At 44.7% G+C, this 20,469-nt stretch overlaps 1 protein-coding gene across 2 annotated transcripts in view; it reads left to right on the top strand.

The window, feature by feature from the left end:
- The window catches only part of LOC115111653 (GAS2-like protein 2), a 44,063-nt gene extending 25,225 nt beyond the window's left edge, over positions 1-18,838 (top strand). For both annotated transcript variants that reach the window (XM_029637959.2, XM_065011598.1), the window contains 3 exons: positions 1,926-2,022; positions 8,644-8,944; positions 11,775-18,838. In XM_029637959.2, coding sequence (XP_029493819.1) covers positions 1,926-2,022; positions 8,644-8,944; positions 11,775-13,908 — 2,532 coding nt within the window. In that variant the 3' untranslated portion in view covers positions 13,909-18,838. The remainder of the gene's footprint in view (positions 1-1,925; positions 2,023-8,643; positions 8,945-11,774) is intronic.
- Positions 18,839-20,469: the final 1,631 nt, after the last annotated feature.

Below are 20,469 nucleotides of genomic sequence, written 5' to 3'. Positions count from 1 at the left end.
CAGGTAAAGTGTTAAACTCAAGTGTAGTAGTGCCAGTGTGTTTGAAGCGTGCCTTTAGATTGTGTGTAGGGGAGCAGTTTCTCTGTCAGATTAACCCCCCTCAGCACCGTCTCCGCCCTCTCTTACTGAGGAGGACAGTGATTATGCATATCCCCCAGCAGCCACTAGTTCAGCCTAGCCAACACACTTCACTATTCATCTGCAGGGAGGAAGGTAGCCTGCTGGCAGCCACCATCAAGCCAACAGGCCCCATTCAGCTGCCAAAGCCTCACAATAAGCTCAGGCTAGAGGAGAGAGGGAGGAAGTGAGGGGAAAAAAGGGGGATAAATAAACGGAGAAGAGCGAATGGGGCAGACCCGCCCAGGGAGGTCACCCCTGTACAATGGAGGGGTGCTTTGAGTTGTGGTACAGCGTCAGACGAGCCATGAGCTTAAAACTTCAAGCCTAAATTGGGAGGGATTTGTTTTACTCCGCCCCCATTGCAATTACAAGTCATCTCTGTTCCCCATTGCCATAGAAACAGGAGTTGTTTCTCTAGAGTTGTGGAGAGTGGGATATCCCCACATCACTGATGGATTGGTTCAAAGATGGCTGCTGAGGCAGACAACTGGAGCATCACTGGTCCAGGGAATAAACTCATCCTTATCATGGTCCTCACAGTTGGTCTAGGTCAGGCAGTGGACCAGCTATAGACAATAGGACAGAAATAGAGAATTAGCTGTTTACCATCACATGGGAATGGCAATGAATAAGACGAACCATCTCAGGACAGACAGTATAGTAAGTAGTAGTAGAGTAGCAGCAGTACCATAGATAGAAAAGAAGAAGTAAGGCAGAGGAGGACAGCTGTTTTGCAGATAGACATTATGTTGGCGGTGGTGGGCACGTTGAAGAGCAACAGAGGACGTGGTGGAGCAGGAGCAGCTGTCCTGTGGGTAGTGTCCTGTCCTGAGTTTGGGAAGCCATGTGTGGCCATGTGATTTGGTGCAGCCTGGCTCACTGCCAGCTCCAGCTCACACACCGATGCACCCTCGTGTCCTGGCCTGGCCGCAGAGACACGGCCACAGCCCCTAAATGAAACATGTGGCTGGCAGCAGTGGTTACACAACCCAGAGAGGAGGCAGGCCGGCGTGGCTGCATCCACGGGACCATCACATCAAGCTAAATATACAGCCTCCCTCTCTGCTGTGAGGAACACGTCTGCCTGCAGGGGAGAGAGAGATAGAGACACTATCTCTTCATACTCTGGGCTTCTTTGCCTCAATGTGCAGAGCTCTCCTCTCTTTTCCTATCCCCCATTCTTCTCTCTCTCACCCTCCTCTCGTCTCTAATAGCTGAAATCGTAGCAGAGAGGAGGGGAAGGATGAGATGTCACTCCCCCACTCTGAAAGCATGGGGAAGCCAGCTGACGGGAAGAGAGGAGAGAAAAGGAGAGTGTCTTTCATAGCAGTGTGCCTCTTGTTTTCCTCTCTCCTTTTAATTGTGTTGGCATGGTGATGAACAGTGGTCATAATGGCAGCAGCTGGGGGTCATGTGGAAGGGGGAGGAGGCATTGGCACGAGCAGGAGTGCATCTGATGGGAGTGTTACCTAACTTTGGGGACAGGGACTCAGGACCAAGCGCTCAGCATGCTGCCCCACTTGTAGGATTTACATATCTATTGACTTGATCTGCGGTCTGTGTGGTATCGCACCATGTCACTGGGTTTAAACATCACTTCGGTTTTTTAAACAGTGTGTGTGCTTTTGTGTGTATGTGTGTGACCGAGTGGTTGTGTATGTGCGCTTAGTTGTGTGTTTGTACATGTGTGTGCACTAAGCTTCATAGTATCAACTCTCTCTCTCTAGTCTTCATTATGAGAGTGCATATGTGAATGAATGCTATGTTTGTCAGTGTTGTAACCTTGTCTCTCTCTCTCTCCTCAGGTCCTACGTACTCATGTGATGGTGCGTGTGGGCGGGGGATGGGACACATTAGAACACTATCTGGACAAGCATGACCCCTGCCGCTGTGCCGCCTTCGGTGAGGTCACCCCTTCCCAAACAACCATCCATTTACACTTTATAGTCACTGAGTTGTATTGTATTATATTGTACTCTATTGCATCTCATTCTCAGTCTGTATGGGGCTCACAATTGGTTTACATTGTATCCATTTGAGCAGGTTATGTGATATAACTCAGGTCAGGAGTGGTACACAAGTTTACACTGTAAGGGTTATGCAACCCGGGGATTATGAGATTGGTTCCTTTGACATAACTACAGTACATTCACACACACAGTATTCATAGTGTTACCATAGTGTTATCATATTTCTACCATAGTGTTATCATATTTCTACCATAGTGTTATCGTATTTCTACCATAGTGTTACCATAGTGATATCACAGTGTTATTATATTCCTACCATAGTGTTACTATAGTGCTACCATAGTGTTATCATATTTCTACCATAGTGCTATCATAGTGTTACCATAGTGCTACTATAGTGTTACCATAGGGCTACCATAGTGCTACTTACCATAGTGTTACCATAGTGTTAATATAGTGCTGCCATAGTGTTATCATAGTACTAACATGGTTTTACCATAGTGTTACCATAGTGCTACTATATTGTTACTATAGTGTTACTACTATAGTGCTACCATAGTGTTACCTATTGTGCTACTATAGTGTTATCATAGTGCTAACATGGTTTTACCATAGTGCTAGTTACCATAGAATTACCATCTCGTTTTTCAAGATGGCATAGCAGTTCAGACGTCTTTTGTCCTCGTCTTGTCGTGTCCCGTATATATATATATTTACAACTTTTTTCACATACATTTTATTTTTATTTTCCATCAACTCATCTTCAAAACAATCTCCTGCAACCCGCCTCACCTATTTATAAAAAAGTATTATTTACCTCAAATCTGTAATCCTCCATGAAGCTAGCCAGAAACTCCAAGAAGCTAGCCAGAAACTAGCCAGAAGCTAGCCAGGAGCTAGCCAGAAGCTAGCCCAGAAGCTAATCCAGAAGCTAATCAGAAGCTAGTTCAGAAGCTAGTTAGCTTCTTTACTGGCAAATCGTTAGTATTCAGCTAACCACGGTTTGTGGTCATCAGCTATCCTTTAGCTCGAAAATCTATCGCCAGTTTTGTACGGCGCAGCGCGGCTCGGAACGGAACATACCGGACCAATTTTTCTCTCCATCTCCCTGGATTTCAACTGCTCTCTGGACATTCATACCTGGATCTCACAGCTAGCTAGCTGCTATCCAAACATCAATTATTCCGGAGCTAGCCAGCTCCGTCAATCACTCCTGAGTTCCATCAATCACTCCTGGGCTGCAGTCACCTATCCGGACCCGTTTTACTGCCTACGCGGAGCCCCACCGGGCCTTCACAACTGGACTGCCGACGTTATCTACCCGAAGGAGTTATCCGGCTGGCTCCTCCGTCGCAACGTTACCTGAACGCCCATCTGCGGCCTGCTAACCGTTAGCTGTCTTACCAGCTGCTATCTGAATAGAAAATCGGACAATTTATTTATATTATTATTATGTTTTCTTCTTGGGCCTCTATAACTATATCTATTGTTTTTATTTTTGTTGTTGTTGTGTGATTTGGATTAATCCCCTCTACCACACGGAACCCCACTAATCTACTGATGGAACGCAAGAGGTGGCTAATAACAGTAGCTTGCTACCGATGGCCTGGCTAGCTGTCTAAATCGCCGTGACCCCCAACCAACCTCTCCACTCACTGGACCCTTTTGATCACTCGACTAAGCATGCCTCTCCTTAATGTCAATATGTCTTGTCCATTGCTGTTCTGGTTAGTGTTTATTGGCTTATTTCACTGTAGAGCCTCTAGTCCTGCTCACTATACCTTATCCAACCTATTAGTTCCACCACCCACACATGCAATGACATATCCTGGTTTCAATGATGTTTCTAGAGACAATATCTCTCTCTTCATCACTCAATACCTAGGTTTACCTCCACTGTATTCACATCCTACCATACCCTTGTCTGTACATTATACCTTGATGCTATTTTATCGCCCCCAGAAACCTCCTTTTACTCTCTGTTCCAGACGTTCTAGACGACCAATTCTTATTGCTTTTAGCCGCACCCTTATTCTACTCCTCCTATGTTCCTCTGGCGATGTAGAGGTGAATCCAGGCCCTGCAGTGCCTAGCTCCACTCCTATTCCCCAGGCGCTCTCTTTTGACGACTTCTGTAACCGTAATAGCCTTGGTTTCATGCATGTTAACATTAGAAGCCTCCTCCCTAAGTTTGTTCTATTCACTGCTTTAGCACACTCTGCCAACCCGGATGTTCTAGTTGTGTCTGAATCCTGGCTTAGGAAGACCACCAAAAATTCTGAAATTTTAATTCCAAACTACAACATTTTCAGACAAGATAGAACTGCCAAAGGGGGCGGTGTTGCAATCTACTGCAAAGATAGCCTGCAGAGTTCTGTCCTACTATCCAGGTCTGTACCCAAACAATTTGAACTTCTACTTTTAAAAATCCACCTCTCTAAAAACAAGTCTCTCACCGTTGCCGCCTGCTATAGACCACCCTCTGCCCCCAGCTGTGCTCTGGACACCATATGTGAACTGATTGCCCCCCATCTATCTTCAGAGCTTGTGCTGCTAGGCGACCTAAACTGGAACATGCTTAACACCCCAGCCATCCTTCAATCTAAACTTGATGCCCTCAATCTCACACAAATTATCAATGAACCTACCAGGTACCTCCCCAAAGCCTTAAACATGGGCACCCTCATAGATATCATCCTAACCAACTTCCCCTCTAAATACACCTCTGCTGTCTTCAACCAAGATCTCAGCGATCACTGCCTCATTGCCTGCATCCGTAATGGGTCAGCGGTCAAACGACCTCCACTCATCACTGTAAAACGCTCCCTGAAACACTTCAGCGAGCAGGCTTTTCTAATCGATCTGGCCGGGGTATCCTGGAAGGATATTGATCTCATCTCGTCAGTAGAGGATGCCTGGATATTTTTTTTAAATGCCTTCCTAACCATCTTAAATAAACATGCCCCATTCAAGAAATGTTGAACCAGGAACAGATATAGCCCTTGGTTCTCCCCAGACCTGACTGCCCTTAACCAACACAAAAACATCCTATGGCGTTCTGCATTAGCATCGAACAGCCCCCGTGATATGCAGCTGTTCAGGGAAGCTAGAAACCATTATACACAGGCAGTTAGAAAAGCCAAGGCTAGCTTTTTCAAGCAGAAATTTGCTTCCTGCAACACTAATTCAAAAAAGTTCTGGGACACTGTAAAGTCCATGGAGAATAAGAACACCTCCTCCCAGCTGCCCACTGCACTGAAGATAGGAAACACTGTCACCACTGATAAATCCACCATAATTGAGAATTTCAATAAGCATTTTTTTACGGCTGGCCATGCTTTCCACCTGGCTACTCCTACCCCGGTCAACAGCACTGCACCACCAACAGCAACTCGCCCAAGCCTTCCCCATTTCTCCTTCTCCCAAATCCGTTCAGCTGATGTTCTGAAAGAGCTGCAAAATCTGGACCCCTACAAATCAGCCGGGCTAGACAATCTGGACCCTTTCTTTCTAAAATTATCTGCCGAAATTGTTGCCACCCCTATTACTAGCCTGTTCAACCTCTCTTTCGTGTCGTCTGAGATTCCCAAAGATTGGAAAGCAGCTGCGGTCATCCCCTCTTCAAAGGGGGACACTCTTGACCCAAACTGCTACAGACCTATATCTATCCTACCATGCCTTTCTAAGGTCTTCGAAAGCCAAGTCAACAAACAGATTACCGACCATTTCGAATCTCACCATACCTTCTCTGCTATGCAATCTGGTTTCAGAGCTGGTAATGGGTGCACCTCAGCCACGCTCAAGGTCCTAAACGATATCTTAACCGCCATCGATAAGAAACATTACTGTGCAGCCGTATTCATTGATCTGGCCAAGGCTTTTGACTCTGTCAATCACCACATCCTCATCGGCAGACTCGACAGCCTTGGTTTCTCAAATGATTGCCTCGCCTGGTTCACCAACTACTTCTCTGATAGAGTTCAGTGTGTCAAATCGGAGGGTCTGCTGTCCGGACCTCTAGCAGTCTCTATGGGGGTGCCACAGTGTTCAATTCTCGGGCTGACTGTCAGGCTGTGTATGAAGGCGAAGTCAGGTGCAGGAGAGCAGAGTATGATAATTAAAGCACACTTTATTATAGTTCCAAACCGAGAGCACAACAAAAACAAACACGCTCAAAAAAACAGAACAATAAAGTAAAGCGCTTAACGAACATCACTTGACATGAAAACAATTACACACAAAACATGATGGGAAACAGAAGGTTAAATACAAGTAGATTGATTGTGGAATTGAAAATCAGGTGTGCATCTAAACAAGACAAGACAAATGGATATATGAAAAATGGAGCGGCGATGGCTAGAAAGCCGGTGACGTCGATCGCCGAACGCGGCCCGAACAAGGAAAGGAGCCGACTTCGGCGGAAGTCGTGACACCGACTCTCTTCTCTGTATACATCAATGATGTCGCTCTTGCTGCTGGCGATTCTCTGATCCACCTCTACGCAGACGACACCATTCTGTATACTTCTGGCCCTTCTTTGGACACTGTGTTAATTAACCTCCAGATGAGCTTCAATGCCAGACAACTCTCCTTCCGTGGCCTCCAACTGCTCTTAAATGCAAGTAAAACTAAATGCATGCTCTTCAACCGATCGCTGCCCGCACCTGCCTGCCCGTCTAGCATCGCTACTCGGGACTGTTCTGACTTAGAATATGTGGACAACTACAAATACCTAGGTGTCTGGTTAGACTGTAAACTCTCCTTCCAGACTCACATTAAACATGTTCAATACAAAATTAAATCTAGAACCGGCTTCCGATTTCACAACAAAGCATCCTTCACTCATGCTGCTAAACATACCCTCGTAAAACTGACCATCCTACCGATCCTCGACTTCGGCGATGTCATTTACAAAATAGCCTCCAACACTCTACTCAATAAATTGGATGCGGTCTATCACAGTGCCATCCGTTTTGTCACCAAAGTCCCATATACTACCCACCACTGCAATCTGTACGCTCTCGTTGGCTGGCCCTCGCTTCATACTCGTCGCCAAACCCACTGGCTCCAGGTCATCTACAAGTCTTTGCTAGGTAAAGTCTCACCTTATCTCAGCTCACTGGTCACCATAGCAGCACCAACCCGTAGCATGTGCTCCAGCAGGTATATCTCACTGGTCACCCCCAAAGCCAATTCCTCCTTTGGCAGCCTTTCCTTCCAGTTCTTTGCTGCCAATGACTGGAACAAACTGCAAAAATCACTGAATCTGGAGACACATATCTCCCTCACTCGCTTTATGCACCAGCTGTCAGAGCAGTTCACAGATCACTGCACCTGTACATAGCCCATCTGTAAAATAGCCCATCCAACTACCTCATCCCCATACTGTATTTATTTATTTTGCTCCTTTGCACCCCAGTATCTATACTTGCACATTCATCTTCTGCACATCTACCATTCCAGTTTTTAATTGCTATATTGTAATTACTTCGCCACCATGGCCTATTTATTGCCTTACCTCCCTTATTTTACCTCATTTGCACACAATGTATATAGATTTTGTTTCTTTTTTTTACTGTATTATTGACTGTATGTTTGTTTTATTCCATGTGTAACTCTGTTGTTGCATGTGTTGAACTGCTTTGCTTTATCTTGGCCAGGTCGCAGTTGTAAATGAGAACTTGTTCTCAACTAGCCTACCTGGTTAAATAAAGGTGAAAAAAGGCCTTTCATACAACATTACACCTTACTCATAAAGTACATGAGGTTGGTGGCACCTTAATTAGGGAGGACGGGTTTCTGGTAATGGCTGGAGCGGAATTATTGGAATGCTATCAAATACATCAAACACATGGTTTGATGCCATTCCAATTGCTCCGTTCCAGCCATTATTATGAGCCGTCCTCCTCTCAGCATCCTCCACTGTCATAAAGCCCTTATCACGCCCTCGTAAACCTGACCTGACGGCTGCCATAACCATTCATATCACTTAATGTTTACCCTTGCGTGGTAGGCAGGCAGTAGTGGAATAATGCCTGGTGTCAGGGCTTTAAACCCTGTGGGTAAACAAGCTCTTCCTTCTCCATGAGTCCACACTGCCAGACTGATGATGTCAGTGGCCTTGTGTCTGGACAGCTGACTGAGGCTGTAGTAATGCTTGCACTGAAGTAATGCTTGGTGTTGCATTTCTAGCCCATGATCTCCTCAACTTCCTAGATATGACATGTATTTACAGGTCTTCAGGTTATGAACTGTAGGTCCACTCCAAAGTCAAGATCATCATGCCTTAAATGATTCATCTCATTCCTCAGTTGCTTCATCTCCTGCAGTCATAAATCATAAGAAGTGCATATGCTCTGAGACTGCCACCAGTTGTGAGAGGCCCATGCTATGTTGATCCCTGGATCAACACTCAATCTATTCTATTCTATTTCTATACTGACTGTTGTCTGTCTGATGCTGGAGTAATCTGCACAGTTGTTGTTATTATCCATGGTATGGAACCTAAGCCTTACTAATATTGTGGTATTGTGTCTGTTCTTGTTACTTGCAGCTCACCGGTATCACCAGGCCAAAGCCAGTGGGCAAGGTGCCCACAGCAAGTCCTCCAGCGCCCACTCCTCCCGCTCCACCAGCCCAGGCCCACACTGGCGTAATGAGGGCATTGCCCCCTATAAGCCGCCTGACAGACGTTCCCAGGGCCTGGAGCCTCTGTGTGCCCCCTCGTCCACCCGGCCTGGCCGCTCCCACCACCCCTCCCTCCCCACGGAGCTCGACTCCAACTCAGGACGCACCCCCCTGCTACCACGGCCACCACGGGACCGCTCAGAACCTCGACACTTCAACCCTCTCAAGTGAGTTGTGTTGTGCTAATGACACTTCATCATCTTTGTCTGCATCACCAGCACTGATCCACTTTTCACCACCCACCCACCCACCCATCCACACACACAAAACACCCATCCACACAACACACCCATCCACACACAAACACAGCACACAAAACTAGGAAGCGACAGATTACACAAAGCAGATTTTCCTAATCTAATGTGACATTGCGCTGACACAGTCCTGCCCTACCAGCCATACCACTCTGCCTCCTGGTGGCCAGACTGGAACCTTGATTGCTGCTGTCACCTCCCTCCCTCCCCCTCCCTCTCGACCCCTCTTCTCCCTCCTTTCCTATGGCTCCATTAATTACACTAATAACTGCCTGAATTTAGATGGGATTCAACATCCAACAGTGTTGCAATTGTTGATGTTTATGTTCTCTCTTTCCAAGGCCCAGGGCTGATGGATAGAATTAGGGTGCTTGTTGACTGTACTGGAGGAAAAACACATCTCTCCCCTTTTCTGCTTTCTCTCACGGAAATGACACGACAGTCAGAGTGTTGGTATTTTATGGCCTATAAAACTTTTCTGGTTAGTAAAGAGAGTGAAATCCTTCAGCTCTCCACATAAGGTCCATTGAGTGTTGTTGGTCTTTACATACCTCCCTCATACGTCAGTGTGTGGAGAGGCCAATGATCAAGACGATGAAAGCCTATGGGCTTGTTTAATTTGGCTCATGGCCAATGAGTGGTTGAGTATCCGGAGTGAGTGATGGCGTCATGGCAACAGGCCCTGGTGCAGGTTAACCCCTTCAGGGTCAGCACCTCCAAATGCACCAGACTAGATAAGGTTTCATCTGAATGTCGACCCCCCAGACCCTGTTGCTCCCCCCAGGAAGTAGGTCTCAGGTGGGCTAATCTGGAGGGAAAACCCCATGTGCTTCGTTATTTCAAGCCTTCAGAATGCTGTCATTCCAAAGTCAATATTTGTTTGACTAAGTCATTATTTTTAAATGACAGTACATTTTTTATAAAAATGTCAAATCTGGTCACTCATAGTTATTGAGCCCTGTTTATATAATGTGCAATAATAATTTCTTGGTTGTTTGCTATGGTTTCACAGAGCATTATAGAAGTGGTTACCTAAAGAATGTCAATAAAGAAAGCGGATAAAGTTCATGTTTAAAACCTGTTACTCCTACCCCCTACTTTTTCGAACATTCTGTTAAAAATCGCGCAACATTTCAGCGCCCTGCTACTCATGCCAGGAATATAGTATATGCATATGATTAGTATGTGTGGATAGAAAACACTCAGACGTTTATAAAACTGGTTAAATCATGGCTGTGACTATAACAGAATGTGTGTTTCATCGAAAAGCGCAGGAAAATCTGATCACTGAAATTGGGAAGATATATCCATGCGCGACTTGAACCTATTGTTGAATGTGAACCACATTAAATGGGGCCGAGGTTGCAATACCTACAGCTTCCACACGATGTCAACAGTCTTGTCATTTGCCTAGGATTTGTTTCTTGGTCAAACGGAGGCAGCGCATTTCTTCCGGTCTCCGACCGGATATTTTGGTTGAGATTTACCCGGACATTATTTCCAGACATACAGCTATAGAATATACCTCTCGTGATCAATTTGATCGATTATTAACGTTTACTAATACCTAAAGTTGCATTACAAAAGTATTTCGAAGTGTTTTGTGAAAGTTTATCGTCAACTTTTTTAATTTAAAAAAATGACGTTACGTTATAAAACGCTATTTTTTTCCTTGGTCACACATTCTTCATAGATCGATATCTAGGCTATATATGGACCGATTTAAACGAAAAAAAGACCCAATAGTGATGTTTATGGGACATCTAGGAGTGCCAACAAAGAAGATTGTCAAAGGTAATGAATGTTTTATATTTTATTTGTGTGTTTTGTGTAGCGCCGACTATGCTAATTATTTTGTTTACTTCCCCTGCGGGTCTTTTGGGGTGTTACATGCTATCAGATAATAGCTTCTCATGCTTTCGCCGAAAAGCATTTTAAAAATCTGACTTGTTGGCTGGATTCACAACGAGTGTAGCTTTAATTCAGTACCCTGCATGTGTATTTTAATGAATGTTTGAGTTTTAACGAGTGCTATTAGCATTTAGCATAGCGCATTTGCATTTCCAGATGTCTAGATGGGACGCCTGCGTGTCGGGTAGGAGTAAGAGGTTAATACAGGATATTGCCAGAGAGCACATGTCTATCATGTTGCTGTTGTGGCCACTGCTACAGAGCTCTACTGATTGTGTTCCTATCTTACTGTAAGTCAATGGTATCCTGTCTCGGATGGTAAATTGTCCTGAGAGCCCCACTGGTGTGTGACAGTGGAGTGGTGTGGTGAGCTCTGGGAGTGCAGGCAGCGCTCTCTGAGGGTGTGTGGGGTCAGTAAATCCACAAGGCCTATAATCCTGCCCCCACTTGCTCTCATCTTCCCTGTAATCCCTGAGCCTGATCCAGCCCAGTGTTTCCGAGAAGCACCAAACCCTACGTGTGTCAGTCAAGGTAGGCAGCATGATCCTCATGATCCCTGAAGGTCACAGGTCCCATCATGGACTGGAGGTGGATGGTGTTTACTGTAAACCTGTCGGGGCCAGGGGAGTGGGGGGGAGGCAGACGCACAGACACTTTGGTGCTCGGATGGAAAATGGGCTCTGAGCATGTTGTTTTTCTCAAAGTGTTATGAATGTTCAAAAGGTTATAATGTGATATTTATTTTATTCCAATGATAAAATGTACCAAGGCCAGAAATAAATCAAAGATAACTATAAATAACTGTCTGTATTCCTCCCTCTGTGTTCTGCAGGTCTAAGGACTCGTCATTGATGCCAGTGACCCGCCGTCTATCAGGGGACAGCGACTCCTCTACAGCCTCCTCTAAGGGAGGAGGAGGGACAGGGGGAGGCCGCTTCTCTCTGGGAGGCACCCGTCGCTCCGGAGAGGAGGTGGTCCTGCTGGTCAACAGGAAGGAGGGGAAGCATTTGATCGAAAGGCCTGGAGGAGGAGGAGGAGGTCAGATCCCAGCCCTGTGCCCCCCAATGCCCCGCGCACGCAGCCACTCTCGGGAACGCCCTGCCCCTGCCACCATCCTCAAACCCAGCCCCCCACAGGGCCCCTCTGACGGGCTCAGGACCAGTCGTGGGGACAGGGGCCGCTCTCTGGGGCCCGAAGGCCCCCGCAGGCTCCAGGCCCCGCGTTCCCACAGCCAGGGAAAGATGCCCAGCCGGAGTCGAACCAACGATGCCAGCCCTGGATCCTGTCCCCGTCACGGGGCCTCTCAGCCCCCATCCTCTGACAGACGAGAGGAGCTGAGGGCCAAACAACTACCCCCTGCCTCCCCCAGAATCAGTGGAGGTTTCTCCAGGAGACAATCGTCCTCCTGCTCTAATTCGCCTATCAAAGGACTTCAGAGCAGCAGCCCCAGTAAGAAGACTATGGTGGCTCCCAGGCCCCCCGCTCCACGCTCCCCCTCAGTAGGGAAGAGTAGGCTGCTGCCCCCAGTCTCCCAGGCAGGCCGACGCTCTCCACACTCCACTTCCCCCCGCTCCTCTCACTACCATGGGCATGGACCCCGCTCCCCTCGAACCTCCCACGGCCCTCGCTCCAATGGGCATGGCCACAGGGGGTTGGCCGGCTCTGAGCGGCAGAAGCCCGAGGAGGAGGGGCTAGGCTATAAGTTCCAGATGCTGCCCAATCTGGACCCCCAGAAGGAGCAGGACCTGTACCGCAGCTTCGAGGCTGAGTTCCTGGCTAACACAGGGCAGGGCAAAGTGGGGCCCAGTAGACCAAAAGGGGGGGGCAGCCTTCAGCTGCCCGCCTCCTCACATCCACAACAGGGGGTTGGGGCCCAAAACCTCCCCACACCTGCCTCTGCTGACCCTAACGTTACTGACTCAGCCTACTCCTCCTCCAACTCCTCCACCTCCTCAATCAACGTGGGGGGGAAAGTAGGAGCTCTGCCTGACCTCCGGGAGTCCAAGAGAACTAACCCACATTCCTGTGGAAGACTAGAGAATACCCTGGCCCCACTGCATGGCCATAGCCCAGGCGGATTATCTAACGGTGGGCACACAGAACCAGTGCGCTGGAGCGGGCGAGGTGGAGGTCTCAGGAAGCTCCCTGCCATCTCCAGTTCCATGGAGCTCCTGTCCTCCTTCCCTGGCCAGAGAGACTCAGAGCTGGGCATAGCTCTCAGCCATACCCCCTCACAACTTCCTTTCAACCCCAGGAGCATGAATGTGGGCCATGTCAGTGGTGCTCCAGCAGAGGTGCTGATGGAGAGCCAGCAGGGTCAGCTGGGCTGGGGCTCAGGGCCTGAGGGAGACGTCCCTCTGGAGGATCAACAACCAAGCCTCCCCTATGACCTGGAGGATGGAGACCCCAACGAGGACCTCCCTCCCCCAGAGTCTTGTCCCTCACCCATCCCCCTTCCCCCCTCTGAGGACTGCTCCTTCCAGGAAGACTCCTCCAGTGAAAGCTCCTCCATGTGCTTCAGCCTGAGTGAATCACGCTCAGAGTCCTCTCCTCCTCCACCTCCTCCCCTAGCCAATAGGGATGCTGTTGATGGAGGTGTGGTCCTCCGGCCGAAGAGGGTAGGTAAGAAGGCTGACAGGATGCCTTCCATCTACAAGCTCAAGCTGAGGCCGAGAGTCAGGCCCCGTACAGACAACCGGCCAGAGAACAGCCCGTCACGTATCCCCACCCCAGTCAGCTACAGAGACCTGGAGGCCATGGGCAACCTCACCCCTCTCCATACCCCTACTCCTCCACAGTCCCCTCAGAGCTCACATTCCAACAGCCACCCAGCCTCACGCAAGGCCCTGCACCAGGCCTTCGGCGACCTAATCCACCCCCAGTCATGCTCCACCGCCATGGGAAGCAGGGACTGCACCTACTCTGTAGAGTCAGGGAGCAGCCTGGACACTGAGGCCTGGATGTAACACACAACTTACTCATCATGATGATGCTGATACAGAACAGTTTGTTGTCAAATTAAAACTGACTACTGTCTAAAAGACTGGAAACCGGGCTGCAGACTATTTTTATAGAACATGTCACAGTCGCATGCACACTCACTCTTTTAGTCACTTAGGCCCTTTCCTGTCTATATTGGTCAGGGTTTCACTATCCCATTCTATTCTTTGCACTCAAAACCAAATTATTTATTTCCAAAGGAGCAATCCAGAATCTAAGGCTATTGTTTAAGTTGAATGGTTTCTTTGTAATTATGGGGATGTTTTGATGAATCATAAAGTGTCTAATACAAGGCAGGCAGCTGTCTTGAAAGCCCCGTGTTTTGCTGCCATACAGAGAGAGAGAGAGAGAGAGAGAAAAAAACATATGTGCTGTCATATGCATCGCTGAGGGGCATGAAGAAGTGCCAGGGCTGAGGAAGAGGAAAGAACCCCAGGCAGGAGCAGTGAATCACAAGCGCCATCAAGTCAACTGGACTGGCTCCCTCTAGTGGACGGTGTATGCCACAGCATCTCTGTCCGCTTTGATTGTTAAAATACTGGTGAGGCAAGCCGCGCTGTAAAAGATACTTTCTTGCTCTCATTCTCCATACTGCCACTCACCCTCTGCTAGTTACCCCCCCTTCTGTGGACATCTTTACAGATATAATCTGTATTGGACTCATATATAAAACAATTACGATACTTTACAATGTTCACAAATAACAGTCTTTTGGACTTTATACACAGTACATATTCCATATGTGCACTGCTACTCACCTTCCGCCACCAACCCCCTGCATCCTGAGTTGTTCATTGCCATACATGTATGATGTCACTTTCTCACTGCCAATCCAGATGGCCATGATTGAGTGATGTTTGTTTTTTGAGTTTTAAGTGTGAAAATATACAAAGCATTTTCTATGTGTTAACTGCAGTTTGGGGTAAGAGTAAGATGATTATGTGTCATTGTCACTGAAACAGCAATGTTGAATACTTCCAATGATCAAGAGTTATCTGAACTTGGAAATCAGCACTTAAATATGTATACAAACGTGGATGAATATGCATAAATGTGTACATGTGTATATACATTTGCAAGAAAAAGTATGTGAACTCTTTGGAATTACTTGGATTTCTACCTAAATTGGTCAACAAATGTGATCTGATCTTCCTCTTAAGTCACAACAATAGACAAACACAGTGTGCTTAAACTAATAATACACAAATTATTGTATTTTTCTTGTCTATATTGAATACATCATTTAAACATTCACAGTGTAGGTTGGAAAAAGTATGTGAACCCCTGGGCTAATGACTTCTCCAAAAGCTAATTGGAGTCAGGACTCTGATAACCAGGAGTCCAATCAATGAGATTGGAGATGTTGGTTAGAGCTGCTCTGCAATATAAAAAACACTCACAAAAAGTGAGTTTGCTATTCACATGAAGCGTTGAAGCCATGCCTCGAACAAAAGAGATCTCAGAAGACCTAAGATTAAGAATTGTTGACTTGTATAAAGCTAGAAAGGGTTACAAAAGTATCTCTTAAAGCCTTGACGTTCATCAGTCCACGGTATGAGAAATTGTCTATGAATGGAGAAAGTTCAGCACTGTTGCTACTCTCCCTAGGAGTGGCTTTCCTGCAAAGATGAATGCAAGAGCACAGCGCAGAATGGTTAATGAGGTTAAGAAGAAGATCCTAGAGTGAGCTAAAGACTTACAGACATTTCTGGAACATGCTAACATCTCTGTTGACAAGTCTACGATATGTAAAACACTAAACAAGAATGGTGTTCAAGGGAGGACCCCACGGAAGAAGCCACTGGTGTCAAAAAACAACATTGCTGCACATCTGAAGTATGCAAAAGAGCACCTGAATGTTCCAGTAGTTCTGTGGACAGATGAAACTAAAGTTGAGTTGTTTAGAGGGAACACACAACACTGTGGAGAAAAAAGGGCACAGCACACCAGGCCTCAGAGCCTGGACAGCTTACTACAGTATCATTGACAGAAAAATGAATTCCCATGTTTATCAAGACATTTTGCAGGAGAATGTTAGGCTATCTGTCCGCCAATTGAAGCTCAACAGAAGTTGGATGATGCAACAGGACAACGACCCAAAACACAGAAGTAAATCAACAACAGAATGCCTTCAACAGAAGAAAATACGCCTTCTGGAATGGCCAAGTCAGAGTCCTGACCTCAAACTGATTGAAATGCTGTGGCATGACCTCGAGAGCAGTTCACACCAGACATCCCAAGAATATTGTGGAACGGAAACAGTTTTGTGAAGAGGAATGGTCCAAAATTCCTCCTGACCGATGTGCAAGTCTGATCCGCAACTACAGAAAACGTTTGTTTGAGTTTATTGCTACTAAAGGAGGGTCAACCAGTTATTAAATCCAAGGGTTCACATACTTTTCCCACCCTGCACTGTGAATGTTTACACATGGTGTTCAATAAAGACATGAAAACGTATAATTGTTTTTGTGTTATTAGTTTAAGCATACTGTATTTGTCTATTGTTGTGACTTAGATGAAGATCAGATCAAATTTCTTGACCAATTTATGCAGAAATCCAGATCATTCCAAAGGGTTCACATACTTTTTCCTGCCACTGTACATGTATATGTATACTTTCATAAAGATGTGGGTATAGTGTATATAACAAAAATGAATTATGAAATGTGTAAATATTCACTGTATGGGGTTTTATGCTGCCATAGCTATGCAATATTGCTGTTGGAAATGCCTTGACAATTCCCTTGGCCTTAAAATGTGTGAGTGTGGTTTGAGAACGTTGGTGCCCAACAACACCCATTCACTCTTGAGTGTGAATTCATTTCCATCACCATCAGTTTTTCTCTCAATGTAGAATTGTCCAAAAACATTAATTTAAAAGCACCATATTATTTGCAATGGATTTGTATGATCGATACAGACAAACCACTCTCTCATTAAAGGATATTCAGTGACATCTAGTGGTTGAAAAAAGATGGTCTCATTTGAATGAAATTCCTTCACAGATTTTTTTTTAACTAGGCAAGTCAGTTAAGAACAAATTCAAATTTTCAATGACAGCCTAGGAACAGTAGGTTAACTGCCTGTTCAGGGGCAGAATGACAGATTTGTATGTTGTCAGCTCAGGGATTTGAACTTGCAACCTTCTGGATACTAGTCCAACGCTCTAACCACTAGGCTACCCTGCCACCCCAATTGATTTTGCTAGACTGGTTTGGAGCAGATGATTGTTGATTGTGATGTATTGTGTGGTTTATTGAAATGACTTAAGAATATGTGTAGGTTTTTCTTGAATGTTTTTTTTAATCTGGGGAATGGACATGAGTAATAGATAGTGTAATGGATATGTCTGTCCCGCTATAGACTCTTGCCTTATTGGTATGATCAATTACAGAGCAGGGCAGGGATATGACTGTGGTGTTGGCACTTTAACAGGGTTGTAGAGCGTGTAAGACTGCTATGAATGGTTTTACAGTGGAATGACGGACTGTGCTGCAGTGGGTTTTCAGTAAATGGATGGCACAAACCGAGTGGAAAGAGTTTGTTTGTGTGTGTACGTCTTTCAGTAAACTGAATCGAAGTGTACATTCTGTATAGGATTATGTACCAGGTGTCAATGGGAATGTAGGTAGAGTTGAAGAAAAGCAGGGAGGGATGTTGTTGGTCTTGTTTATTTATGAATTGGTTTCGAGTGACGGGTGGGGCTCTAAGTGAAAAACAACACTGGATGTAGAATCTAAAGCCAGTGAGAGCCCAAAATAAGTTATAAAAAATACATGAAAAAATGGTGTTAGAAGTGTGGTTCACGATTATCCTAATGGTTTTAGCCAGAGCCCATAGTTTAGTAATGCACAAGGTTCCAGGGACCTAATCCAATCTCTGCAGACAGTTGAGACCATTTCTGAGGAAGTTTTCATGTATTTTTGTCTTTGGATTTTGATTGTTAAAAGATTTGCTTTTAACATGTTTTATCTTGCCAATTAATGTCCACACATCAACCAAATAGACAATACAGCAGAAACTGTTATGCTTTTAAAAGATCCAGAATCTGAATTTATTTGCCATATAAAGGGAACACTCCAGCAATGAATATAGCCAATCCAAGAGGGTCAAAGGTTTTGTTGATGACTACACAGGAATGAGCCAACCTACACACAGCCTAGGCTTTTAACTGCTCAAAGATACAGTTCCAACATATTTAAACCTCCACTGCCATAAAGGCTCTGTTTGCATTATTAGCCAACGTACATTTTCTCTCTTCTCTGACCAATGAGAAGCTGATCAACCTTTTCATTTCATTGCTTTTACGTGTAGCGGTCTTAAAAAAAGATGTCTATATGTGTTTTATTTTCAATTAAATTGTTCAATTATGTAATATGTTTAAAATATTAAAACATGCATGATGGGTTAGCAGGTTTTACAAGTAGTTTTACATGTTTGTGACATTAAGAAAACCATAGGCCAATGATTGAATTTGTCAATTCAACTATGATTGCAATTTTTTTTAATCTTAGTGTGCAAAGTTGCATGTCATCTCTACATGCTTGGTTTTTGTTTGTCAAATGCTGCTTTGTAAATTCCAGAACTTTCTCTCTCTCCCTTTTTATCTTTTTTTAAAATGGCATATTTTTTGTCTAAATGGCATAACACAAAGTAAACTGATCATAACATACATTTTGAATGTTCATTTGAATTTATTTCAGTGTTTAAGCGTTATTTGCGGATGTTATCTTCTATCAAACAATGACTTAATAAATGTACTGAAGAGTGCTTGACATTGTGGAATTTGTCTGTATTAAATAGCAATACTGCAATACCAAGACTTCATTTGTTCCTTGAAAATGAATTGCTGTCAAGTTGTTCTTGTAATAAAATATGTTCCTTTGATTTTGTTTATACATTTTGTATGGTCTTTTATTAACTGCATGTTTTGTTGTTGATTGATTACAACTTTCAGTGTAGTGAAATTATGGTGAAAATACCTCTAATTATTCCAGTAGTGACTGAGGTTAGAATCATCTTTTTAAATGAAACTAGAAAGTCTATATAGCCTACGTGCAAACCACCGTAAAACTCCAGAGAAGATAAAGAGAATGAAGGGAGAAGCGTTTTCATACTTCCTTAGTTTTATACGTGCTGCATGTGTGTGTGACAATATAACTTTAGATCATGCCCTCGCCCATACCCGGGCGCGAACCAGGGACCCTCTGCATACATCAACAACAGTCACCGACGAAGCATCGTTACCCATCGCTCCACAAAAGCCACCGCCCTTGCAGAGCAACTACTTCGAGGTGTCAGAGCAAGTGACGTCACCGATTGAAACGCTATTTAGCGCACCACCGCTAACTAGCTAGCCGTTTCACATCAGTTACATGTGCCCCGGTAAAAAATGTTTAAAATACTATTTTAAATATTTTCCAGACGTTGAAGTTAGGTTCATTTTAGGTTCCGATTTAGCCAGAAAATTATGGAACACCGTTTGGGTCTTTGCGGGTCAAAAAATATACACGCCAAATAACACTTTTGACATGCCAAATAAGCTTGTTGACCAATCAGGACCTGAATATGACTGCATGTCACACAATAATTTAACGCGTTCATAAATGTTTTACGTAATTATTACACATTGATTACACTATCACCCGTATTTCATATGTCACAACCTTATTTAAACATTATCTAGTCTAAATATGGCATGATTTCATCAATTGTAACCTAATGCAGCACTTTCAAATAGGTACTTTTATTTTGAAGGAAAACCGCAAATTCCACGATTGTGCCTAATCCTTATTGTGGCTAGCTTCACAACACATAACTCGGCCCTGTGGAGCCTCACCAGTTTCTACTTGTCATTGTTTTCAGTCTGGTTGTATTGGTGCTAGCTAACTTACCCCAGAAGTTACCGTCGAACAAATAATGCTTTATTACCAACACGGTAATGTAAATACATCGTTCGTGGCCGGTGTTTGCAGACTTTTTTGTACACCTTTGACAGTGCTGTTGATAGTAGTGGTAAAGCTTGGCTTGCTGACGTGTCAAATTAGTTGACGTGTATCTTTTTTGACACGCAAAGACCCAAACGGGATTCCATAGAAAATACATAATTTCCGGATGTTGAAAATAATTATTTCCTGGACGTTGAAAATATATATTTTCTTCCAGAAGATGAAAATACATATTTTATTGTCATTGATTCTATGGCCAAATTTCAACTGCACATACATTGTCAATGAAGTAAGCATTATATCAAAATCGTGTTTTTAAAAATCCATTTAATATAGGAACGCAATATGGAAATAGGAACCAATTGAAGATTGCTACATAATATTTACTATCGCTCCCATCTGTCACGATGCACTTATGTTAGCTTTTCCCAAAGCTTTTAAACTGGCAGCAAAGATGTTCAAAGTAGTCCAACCTATAAAATAAACCAATACCACTTCAACTACAATAACATTCTCAGTAATGGTTACAGGAATGTTTTTGTTCTTGTTATGATTGTGATATGTTGTTGTTTATACAGT

This window comes from Oncorhynchus nerka, linkage group LG27, assembly GCF_034236695.1.
Source record: "Oncorhynchus nerka isolate Pitt River linkage group LG27, Oner_Uvic_2.0, whole genome shotgun sequence".
Classification (NCBI taxonomy): domain Eukaryota; kingdom Metazoa; phylum Chordata; class Actinopteri; order Salmoniformes; family Salmonidae; genus Oncorhynchus; species Oncorhynchus nerka.
The sequence above is the reverse complement of the archived record's forward strand: the minus strand, read 5'-3'. Positions and strand labels throughout refer to the sequence as shown.